Here is a 12,043-nt window from a genome sequence, read left to right as displayed (position 1 = left end):
GGCAGCTGTACCTGTACACGCCATCCAAGCTCTGTTTGACTCAATGCCCAGGCGCATCAAGGCCGTTATTACGGCCAGAGGTGGTTGTTCTGGGTACTGATTTCTCAGGATCTATGCACCCAAATTGCGTGAAAATGTCATCACATGTCAGTTCTAGTATAATATATTTGTCCAATGAATACCCGGTTATCATCTGCATTTCTTCTTGGTGTAGCAATTTTAATGGCAAGTAGTGTAGTTGGAAAAACAGATACCACGCTAAAATTAAATGGGAGAATCTTATGGAAATGGAGTTCATTGACGAAGGAAGTGGCTTACAAGACGTTCGTTCGGGGGATTCTTTTCTGTTCATCAGTTTGGGTCCCTTAACAAGTAGGATTAACAGAGGAGAGAGAAAAGATCTAACGACGGGCGGCGCATTTCGTCAGAGGATCGTTTAGTGCCGCGAAAGCGTTACGAAGACGCTTAACGAACTGAAGTGTCATACGCTACAAGAAAGGCGATGACATAACATAGCGAAAATGAGCGTAAGGTGAGCAATGAGAGGAGAGTTCAGTCACTGAAAGTAAAATTTTGTCAAACGATCTGAGTAATAGTTCAAAATGGTTCAAATGGGTCTGAGCACTATGGGACTTAACATCTGAGGTCATCAGTCCCCTAGAACTTAGAACTACTTAAACCTAACTAACCTAAGGACATCACACACATCCATGCCCGAGGCAGGATTCGAACCTGCGACCCTAACGGTCGCGCGTTTCCAAACTAGAGCGCCTAGAACCGCTCGGCCACCACGGCCGGCTTGAGTAATTGTCCTAAGAAGTTTCGGTCGTACGTAAAATCAGTAAGCCGTTCCTGAAATCCTCTATTCATTCACACAGTGAAACTGAAGATAACAAAGAGATGGCCAAAATACTGAATTCGGTCTTCTGAAAATGTTTCGCAGCCGAAGTTCGTAAGACGGTCCCTCCTTGAAATCATTGTACGAACGCCAAAATGACAGATATTGAGATAACAGATCGTGGAATAGAAAAGGAACTACAGCCGGTTAGTAGTGGAAAGTCATCAGGACCCGGTGGGATACCTATGAGGTTCTGCAAAGCTTATGCGGAACAACTTGCTCCCCTTCTAGCAGCAGTTTATCTTAAATAGATGGAGCACCGACGGGTACCTAGCGAGGTCATTTCTATTTTCAATAACGGAATTATAGACCTATATCGCTGACGTCAATCTGTTATAGAATTTAGGGACATTTTTGTTTAAGGATTATGATTTTTGGGGGAGAGCGAAAATCTCCTCTATAAAATCAACATGGATTCCACAAATAGAGATCTTGCGAAATTCAGGTCTTACTGTTCCTCAGTGAGATCCATAGCGCTCAGGTTGATGCAGTGTTCCTTGTCTTCAGGAAGGCATTTGACAGGTTCCGCACTGTCATTTAGTGAAAAAAATATGAGCTTACCGAGTATCGGACCAGAGGTGCGACTAGATTCAGAACTTCCTTGCAGATAAAACTCAACACGTGCTCTTAAAGAAACAAAATCGACAGATGTAAAGCTAATTTCCCAAGGAAGTGTGATACAACCGTTACTGTTTAAAGTATACATGAATGATACAGTACAAAGCATCGGAAGCTCCTTAAGACTGTTCGCCGATGGTACGGTTCCGTATAAAAAGCAGCAACGCCAGAAGACAGTATCGATTTGCAGAACGACCTGTAGAGAATTGGTAAGTGGTGCAGGCTCAAGCTGTTGACCCTCAACCTAAATAAATGTAACATATTATAGATAGGAAAAGAAATCCACTGCTGCACAACTACACTATTTATGACAAATTGCTGGAAACAGTATCTAACGCAAAATATCTAGAGGAAACTATCCAGAGTGACTTTAAGTGGGATGACACATAAAATAAATAGTAGGAAAAGCAATTGCCGAATTGCGATTCCTAGGAAAAATCTTAAGAAAATGTAAATGAGCCACTAAGGTGGTGGCTTACAAGATGTTTGTGCAACCGATTCTTGAGTATTGTTCATCAGTGTGGGACCCTTACCAGTTAGGGCTGGAAGAAGAGATAGAGAAGATCCAACGAAGAGCGGCGCGTTCCACCGTGAGATCGTTTCGAAGAGAAGCGTTGTGCGTCACGAAGAAGTTTAATACTGAAATTTCGACAGAGGACTTTCCGGGAAGACTAGGACAACATATCACTTCCTCCCACATACATCTCGCGAAATGACCACGATGAGAAAATACGAGAAATTAGAGCTAATACGGAGGCTTGCCGACAGGCGTTCTTCCCACGCACCATTCCTAAATGGAACAGGGAAGGGGGAGGGGGGAAGAAGAGGTAGCAGAAGTACCCTCCACCACATACTGCAATGTTTCTTACGGGGTGTAGGTATAGATATTGTATAGAACTAGAAGAGGCCAGGAATACAAGAGTCATTTTTCACTGGTTACATTAATCTGGCCACAATTATGCTTTCCAAATGATAAAACTGGCACTTTTGAAGTAAGAATTATTATAAAATCCACTTCTATCATCGGATTTAGCACACTCTGAATTCCATGAAGTCGGATATCTTAAGAAATTTATGGTTGGATAACATTTTGAGCCAAATGAAGGAGTTACGCAGAACCGTAATTGGAGGATTGAGCATGCTCATTGGACAAAAGTTGGGCAATGTTGAGTGTCGTCAACTGGACCGATCACTGCCGCGACCCAGCGTGTGGAAACCGAGATTGACACCAGACCGATAGCTGAAAATGCAGTGAGTGTGAATCAGTACCAACGAACGAAGACAGAATAGTCTATCACAACAAAACACACAATACAGCAGAGTCTCAAATCCAAGTACAAATCCAGAGAGCGATGTAATTTCTGTAGCCAAGAGTCTTGTGTGAATTTGGCTTTAGTAACGAAATCCGAACAGTTCGATCCGAATGACTTGCCGGGTATGTACACTCCTGGAAATGGAAAAAAGAACACATTGACACCGGTGTGTCAGACCCACCATACTTGCTCCGGACACTGCGAGGGGGCTGTACAAGCAATGATCACACGCACGGCACAGCGGACACACCAGGAACCGCGGTGTTGGGCGTCGAATGGCGCTAGCTGCGCAGCATTTGTGCACCGCCGCCGTCAGTGTCAGCCAGTTTTCCGTGGCATACGGAGCTCCATCGCAGTCTTTAACACTGGTAGCATGCCGCGACAGCGTGGACGTGAACCGTATGTGCAGTTGACGGACTTTGAGCGAGGGCGTATAGTGAGCATGCGGGAGGCCGGGTGGACGTACCGCCGAATTGCTCAACACGTGGGGCGTGAGGTCTCCACAGTACATCGATGTTGTCGCCAGTGGTCGGCGGAAGGTGCACGTGCCCGTCGACCTGGGACCGGACCGCAGCGACGCACGGATGCACGCCAAGACCGTAGGATCCTACGCAGTGCCGTAGGGGACCGCACCGCCACTTCCCAGCAAATTAGGGACACTGTTGCTCCTGGGGTATCGGCGAGGACCATTCGCAACCGTCTCCATGAAGCTGGGCTACGGTCCCGCACACCGTTAGGCCGTCTTCCGCTCACGCCCCAACATCGTGCAGCCCGCCTCCAGTGGTGTCGCGACAGGCGTGAATGGAGGGACGAATGGAGACGTGTCGTCTTCAGCGATGAGAGTCGCTTCTGCCTTGGTGCCAATGATGGTCGTATGCGCGTTTGGCGCCGTGCAGGTGAGCGCCACAATCAGGACTGCATACGACCGAGGCACACAGGGCCAACACCCGGCATCATGGTGTGGGGAGCGATCTCCTACACTGGCCGTACACCACTGGTGATCGTCGAGGGGACACTGAATAGTGCACGGTACATCCAAACCGTCATCGAACCCATCGTTCTACCATTCCTAGACCGGCAAGGGAACTTGCTCTTCCAACAGGACAATGCACGTCCGCATGTATCCCGTGCCACCCAACGTGCTCTAGAAGGTGTAAGTCAACTACCCTGGCCAGCAAGATCTTCGGATCTGTCCCCCATTGAGCATGTTTGGGACTGGATGAAGCGTCGTCTCACGCGGTCCGCACGTCCAGCACGAACACTGGTCCAACTGAGGCGCCAGGTGGAAATGGCATGGCAAGCCGTTCCACAGGACTACATCCAGCATCTCTACGATCGTCTCCATGGGAGAGTAGCAGCCTGCATTGCTGCGAAAGGTGGATATACACTGTACTAGTGCCGACATTGTGCATGCTCTGTTGCCTGTGTCTATGTGCCTGTGGTTCTGTCAGTGTGATCATGTGATGTATCTGACCCCAGGAATGTGTCAATAAAGTTTCCCCTTCCTGGGACAATGAATTCACGGTGTTCTTATTTCAATTTCCAGGAGTGTATTTCATCCCACGTAACGTATTTTACGTGGCTACTACAATTGTAGCTGCCTTAGGATGATCTATGAGTCATCCAAACAATGTCGTCGCCACTCTGACTCCGTCTCCAAATCGCTGGAGTGGCTGGTGTTAGACTAAGTACATGTATTGACTTAAGAGGGAACTACATCGACTGTAAATACTTTTGTACCTAAACTATAGGCTTTCGCTGCTATTTCTGAACTTCTCACCCTACCCTCATGATATACAGGGTGTACATAAAGTCGGAGAACACTTTCAATTATTTATTGCACAAGAACCAAACATTGTACAGATATGTCATTTTAAAGAGAAACCCAGAAAGCTTTTTTTCATGTGTACTGCCACAGCGTAGTTAGGTAATTCGCCGATAGTCAGGGCTAGTCGCAAACATGGCGAATTCAGGTGCGAAGCGAGCTTTCTCTGTGTTGGAGTTGACAAAAACAAGTGTGCTACAGCTGTTCAACGGATGTTGAAAACTAAGCACAGTAAGAAGCCACCAACAAGGAAGGCCATTTACTACTGGCACAACTAATTCGTTACGACGGGTTACTTGTACTCGGCAACAAGAAGCGGACGTCCCAGTGTGAGTGAAGTGAATGTGGAGCGCGTACGACAGACATTCATAAGGAGTCCTAAGAAATCGGTGCGTCGTGGATCCCATGAACTCGAAATGGCTCCAATGACAGTGTGGGAAGTCCTGCGACAGAAGCTGTCTATGAAACCATTCAAATTGGAGCTAGTGCAGAAGCTCAATGACGATGACAAAGACAAGCTTTGCGAGTTTTGTTCGCAGTTGCAACAACTGAATGAGGATGGGGATGGCATTGTTGGTCGCTTAATTTTTAGCGACGAAGCCACTTTTCACACTAATGGGAAAGTGAACAGGCATAATTGTCTAGTCTGGGATACAAAGCATCCACACGAATGTATCGAATTTTAGCGTGATTCCCCAAAGGTAAATGTTTTTCGTGCCTTGTGACGGCGAAAACTGTACAGGCCATTCTTCTTCGCCGAGAGCACTGTCACTGGATATTCCTACTTGGACATGTTGCAGCAATGGCTGATGCCTCAAATGAAATCAGACTCTGCGTTCATGTTTCAACGGGATGGGGTTCCACCCCATTTTCATCGTGAAGTTCGTGGGTGCCTGAACACGGAGCTGCCGCATCGGTGGATCCACCGTGCTACAGAAGGGGACAGCTGTTTCATGAAATGGCCTCCCCGATCACTAGATCTCACTCCGTGCGACTTTTTTCTGTGGGGACACATTAAAGATCTGGTGTATACACCCCCTCTACAATACGGGAAGCGACTGCTACAGTCGACGATGCCATGCTAGGACGGGTATGGCAAGAATTCGATTACCGTATTGACGTCTGCCGGGTCACTCATGGTTCACATATCGAATGTTTGTAAAAAAAAAACCTCTTTCAGAGTTTCTCTTCAAAACGCAATATGTATGACATCTGTACAACGTTTAGTTCTTGTGCAATAAATAATTGAAAGTGTTCCCGGACTTTATGTACACCCTGTAGATATTTGCTGTTTCCTAGACGATTATGTTATTGAAATTTCGGTCTTAACTTCAGAATTAGCAGTAAGCTCAATCCTTAACTATGTTATTTTATGTGTAATCAAGTGCATAAAGTATTCTCACAATATTCAGACTACATAAAAGGACCTCAAGACAATAACAAAAGCAATAATTGGGGCCATTGTAAAAATCTGCTTAAAAATTGGGGATAAGAATCCACTATTATCTGAGCACATTTCCCCATTATGCACATTAACAAAACATTAGTAATTATTACGGCACGAACTCCATTCATGGCCATGGTACAAGGATCAGAAATTAAACAAAAAACTTAAAATTGTTTTTTACCAGACAATCCAGTTGTAGAATAAATGCCACAAGAAACGAAAAAGATAACTAAAACCAAAATATTAAAAAAAACGCAATTGAAACAGCCACTTAATACTACACACCATACAATAAATGATTATTTAAATAACACAAATTAGATATTTAATGTTTTATCAGACGACCCTCAGTCAGTTAAATTCACGATATACATCCGATCTGATAAAAAGTATCCGGACCCCCCTACGTAACGGGAAATTACCACTATATGTCACGAGAGGACGACTCGCCAGTATAAAAGAAAGGTGGGGGGGAGGGGGGGGGGGCGAGGTACTGTGTTCTCAGTAGAGCAGCAGAAACAGCAGAATGGGTCGTTCAGAAGAGCTCAGAGACTTCGAACGTGGACCAGTCACCTATGTAAAGTTATCCAAGCAGACTGTTGGTGATGTGATTGTGAATAGGGAACGCGAAGGAGCATCCAAAGCTAAACCATGACCAGTTAGATATCACGTACATACAGCCAGGGACCGTCGATCATTGTGGATAATGGTTGTAAAAAGTCGCACGAAAGCAGCGGAAGGGAATTCCCAAATGCTACCAGAAGTTGAGCTAGGAGTTGAAAAAGTGTGGGGCACAATTGTCGAGCAGCTCATCAGAAGCTTCAAATTTCTGTAGTCAGTGCTAATTAATACTTGAGATGATCTAAACAGTGACATCACTGGACAGCTCGATAGCTGAGTGGTCAGCATGACGGAATGCCATGCTAAGGGGCCTGGGTTCGATTACCGGCTGGGTTGGCGATTTTCTCCTCTCAGGGACTGGGTGTTGTGTTGTCTTCTTCAGCATCTCATCCCCGTCGACATGCAAGTCGCCGAAGTGGCGTCAGCTCAAAACACTTGCACCAGGCGACTGGTCTACCCGACGGAAGGCCCTAACCAAACGACATTTCATTTCACTGGACAGTGGATGACCAGAAATGACTGACTTGGTATGATGGATCACCCTATACTGTGGGGCGATCCACATCATGTGTAGTGCCAACAGTGAAGTACGGAGGAAGTTTTTACGATATTGGGGGTGGGGTGTTAAGGAAACGCTGAATGCGGTAAGATATGAACACATTTGAGAGTAAAAGAAAATACTGCCCGTTGTAGGCTGTATCTTTAGATCTTGTATAAAGTCTACAACGGACAGCTTTCTTTTTTTAAGGAAATTTTTGGAAGCTGTGCACCCACATACATAAAATTTGATACCATTGTGTGCTGCGTTCAGTATAGGAACACTTCGGAGGCGATTATTGCTGGTATCAGCTTGACCATGCGTCCTCTTGTAAAGTAGCCTGTGTGAGGCAGTGGTCTGTGAACAGTATCATTCCTGAAAAGGACTGTCCTGCCCAAAGCCTCAATCCCCAATACGAGAGCTTTGGGATGAGTTAGGCCGTTGACTTCACTCCAGACGCCAGTGTCCAACATCACTGCCTTGTCTGGTTTCGGCTCTTGAGGAAGAATGGGCTGCCACTTCTCCACAGGCATTCTGGCTCCTCGTTGAAACCCCAGTAGAGTTCAAGAAGTCACAAAGGCGAAAGGTAGGCACATCCCATATTCACGTCCGCTAATACGATGTCAGGATACTTTTGATTAGATAGTGCACTTTTCTCAATATTCCATCAGCACATGCAGTAATATACAAAGAAGTTCGATTAGCTGCACTGCCTCGTGCGAGATATCGTTAATTGTGTATGCTCAATTCCCCTGTTAGTCTTATTTGATACGAGTCCCACTCACTTGAGTAATATTCTAAAAAGGGTTGCACGAGTGTTCTGTAAGTATTATCTTTTGTAGATTGATTGCTTATTCTAAGTATCTTACAAATTTACCTAAGTCTGACACCTGCTTTGACTACAACTTAGCCTATGTAATCGTTCCATTTCATGTTCTTACAAACTGACACTCAAGTATTTGTATGGGTTCACTGATTCCGATAATTGCCATTCATTGATACTGTAGTCATATTGCGGTATGTTTTTTCGTTTTGTGAAGCGTGCGACGTTTACACTATAAAAAGTTATAAACAGTCCGATAGGTGCTAAGGATTATAGACTTATGGGTAAGGACTGACCCGGGTTCCCGGGTTCGATTCCCGGCGGGGTCAGGGATTTTCTCTGCCTCGTGATGGCTGGGTGTTGTGTGCTGTCCTTAGGTTAGTTAGGTTTAATTAGTTGTAAGTTCTAGGGGACTGATGACAATAGATGTTAAGTCCCATAGTGCTCAGAGCCATTTGAACCATTTTTGGTAAGGACTGAGAGGATTCTCTTAGGGACCTACGAGAAGATTTTCTGGATGCACTCGAAAGAACAGATATCACACATTCATACAAAAGTATTGTTTTATCATACTCCATTGAAATCCCGGTCGACATACAACGTTTAGCATTAGCAGACTTGGTTGCAAAAGGCGAGTACAGCATTCTTCCACACTGGCAAGGTAATTTGTAAATTCCAGTCTTACTCAGTAAAAATTTGTCCTTTACTGACCCCAGAAAAATCTGTAATCGCAGATACTGGCGAAAAACCACTGTCATATTAAATTTATGGAGAATTGTTGCTGTTTTAAACGAAGTATTGCCAATAAAAGGAAGAAAAGCTAGAGATTTTGCCGGTGTTCTATCCTCTTCGTCCGTTTCCGGTTTCTTGGTTTTAACTGATAGTGCCACGTTGATCTGCTGGGTAGCATATCCATTTTCCCTGAATGTCTTTAGGTGGGCAGCTCTTTAGGAAAACTATCTGGACCAGAGACTGCGTGAGTTTTGCGCGCAAGTGTTTTAAGTACAGTCATAGTTCGTGACGGGTGATGTCAACTCGATTGTAAGTACAAATCGTTACGAGTAGGCTTACGATAAACTGAATGCCCCAAAGAACCATCATTCTTCCACCTAATCAAAAAGGCAGACGTCATCTTTCTGTATCTCTATTATGAACCGGATGTTCCTGCGAATGGAGCTGGGGTGATTTTAAAATTCACAATATAGTTTCTTTCAAAAATTGGTTTTGTCGCAGTCGGAAATATCGGCAGAGCTTGTTGCAAGCGAACGACAGACACGTGAATTCTGACACAAAAAGTTTGCTGTTGACAGAACGCTAAAGCAACGCAAAAAATGATAGAAAAAGAAAACGACTTGTAACCGGTTTTCTGTCTGCATCGGGATAACCCGGCAACTCACAACAGTGCGCGCGGACTCCGCAGTCACACGCAGATACCGCAGGACGCGACAAGTACGCCCACGCCTGAAGGAAGGTTTGCAGGTTCTGGAGCACAGACTCACAGATTGACGTTCAGGAGCAGACTATCACAGATACATGTAACCCTGCTCAGTGGCACAGCACAGACAAGTGGAACCAACAGTTTCAAGAGGCCAGTGTCACAAATGCATCGTGCAAACTATACGAAGGAAAGCTCTGCATTAGTTTTCAGTATTGTGCCTAACGCAGACTCGTCGACATTCACCATTCTCACACAGACTAGTAGTTATAAAATATGAAGCATAGGAGAATAAAAATTCTTAAAACAGTACGTGATCGAGATTTATCAGCGGTACTTTCCGACTTATAAGACAATTAACTGCGATTGGAACAAAATTTGGCATCTTCACCAAAATTTTGGGCGAAAGAGAAGATTCACTTTTGGCACTATTACTTCAATTGTAAAAACGTTTCTGGTGCTCGAGCAAAAATCTGGACCATGTACAGTTCCCTAATAACAAGGTAAAAGAATGGGGGGCTATTGCACTTTACTTTAGTTGTTAGTCCATTCGCTCGGATTAACAAAGTACGGAGTCGCACATGTGCGTTATATTTGGCACCTTTATTAAATATAGTTGTGGAGCAACAGTAACATTTACAAGCCCTGCGCTTTGAGTACGTCATTTATATCTTAGCTGTCACATAGCTAATTTAACTTTTCATGCTCACGAACAGTTCCAAAAACTAGTGAGTGAATTTCAAAATAAAATTTATTCGCTGCTGCCTTTCTTTAAACCGCATTTCAGAATGTTGTTCTATGTGCTTGGAAAAAAATTATTCTGGAGGTTAAAATTAATTATCCAACATATTTCTGGACGTGAAGCCCTACTGTGTGTGATAACCAGATTTTAATATGGACGTACTTTATATTAAGAAAATCATTGTACTAAAAATAAGTCTAACTTTCAATATTAGTTGCTCGTATTTACGACTTTTAGTGTACTCTCGTTAAAAGAAACAGACATACTGACAACAATGACGAATGTAATATCCTGAACACTCAGTGAACAACAAGCATACAGGCGTCCAAGTTCCGCACAAGTCAAGTCATTTCGATGTGTCTCACCTGGTACAGGCGTGAAGTAAATGATCGTCGTCACCACTGACGCCAGTCCAACGAAAATTGCAGAACGCAAGAAGAAAGTCTTGCCCTCGGCTATCATTTTGCTGCTGTTGTCGCTTCGGATAGTCGTATCACAACACTGCCCTTGTCACTGACATCGGAGCGCAAGCCACACTGCTCTCTTTCCGCGCACGGTTGCGGATCGACTGAAGCTTGATGACCGCGCCGAAGCGCACGGCGTCCATGGCGGACAGCGGCGCGCTCTCGTGGCCGTATTTTGAAACACGCACAAGCGCGTAGCAAGCCGTTTGCACCTGTACGAGGGCAATGTGTAGTTACGAGGAGCAGTGACGGAAGGTTGTCTATAATCTTTATAGGATCGTTAAACAAGGCTCTAAAATTAATGAATCTGCTACCGAAACTCCTTTGCTAGTAAAAGTCGATTCCCTGTCTAACACACAAAAAGCGATAAAGAGCTAATTTCATATTTCTTCTTTTCATCTGGAACACATAGACCAACTAGTCGCCCAATGATGAACAAAAATTTGTTACAGTATTCATCGTTCTATGAAAGTTACGGTGATAGAGTCTGGATCATTTAGAAAACACGTAGAAGCAAAGATCATGCATGTAGTCGAAGACTAATGTACACAGATGAGCCAAAACCTTATGACTACCTGTTTAATAGAGTGTTGTTCCATTTTTCAAACACACTACAATAGAGATTCTGCTTGGCGTGGATTCTATAAGTAAATTTCCTTTACTTTACGTCTATGGTCACAAACTTTTTGTCAACAGATTACCGGTTTCGGTCTATAATGGCAATCTTCAGATCTGTTTTGTAAACCGAAACCGGTCATCTGTTGACAAAAAGTTTGTGACCATAGACGTAAAGTAAAGGAAATTTATTCTCTATTCAGGTCACTGTTTTATTCGCGACAATGTCGCAGCTTATTATTCTCTTAAGTCCTTGACAGGATTCCTGAAGTATGATATCCACGGCTGGCCGGTGTGGCCGAGCGGTCCTAGGCGCTTCAGTCTGGAACCGCGCGACCGCTACGGTCGCTGGTTCGAATCCTGCCTCGGGCATGGATGTGTGTGATGTCCTTAGGTTAGTTAGGTTTAAGTAGTTGTAAGTTCTAGGGGACTGATGACCTCAGAAGTTAAGTCCCATAGTGCTCAGAGCCATTTGAACCATTTTATGATGTCGACGCACAGGTCAAGCTATTCCCACAAGTTACGGTATGGTGGTTTATGGGCACGCACCTGCTGCCCGTTAAGTGTTCCAGTCGATACAGATCAGGCACATTTGCTGGCCAAGACATCAATTTGAGTTCACTCTAACGCCCCTCAAACCACTGTGACACGTTTATGACCACGCAGCACGGACAGTTATACTGCTGGAAGATGCCATCGCTGTA

The 12,043-nt window shown here is 44.5% G+C and overlaps 1 protein-coding gene across 2 annotated transcripts in view; it reads right to left on the bottom strand.

The window, feature by feature from the left end:
- LOC124789364 (laccase-6-like) overlaps positions 1-10,816 on the bottom strand; it is a 389,375-nt gene extending 378,559 nt beyond the window's left edge. For both annotated transcript variants that reach the window (XM_047256690.1, XM_047256691.1), the window contains exon 1: positions 10,626-10,816. In XM_047256690.1, coding sequence (XP_047112646.1) covers positions 10,626-10,722 — 97 coding nt within the window. In that variant the 5' untranslated portion in view covers positions 10,723-10,816. The remainder of the gene's footprint in view (positions 1-10,625) is intronic.
- Between the last annotated feature and the right edge of the window lie 1,227 nt (positions 10,817-12,043).

The sequence above is a fragment of the Schistocerca piceifrons genome, chromosome 3 (assembly GCF_021461385.2).
Source record: "Schistocerca piceifrons isolate TAMUIC-IGC-003096 chromosome 3, iqSchPice1.1, whole genome shotgun sequence".
Lineage (NCBI taxonomy): Eukaryota > Metazoa > Arthropoda > Insecta > Orthoptera > Acrididae > Schistocerca > Schistocerca piceifrons.
This window is presented reverse-complemented; position numbering and strand designations above follow the sequence as displayed.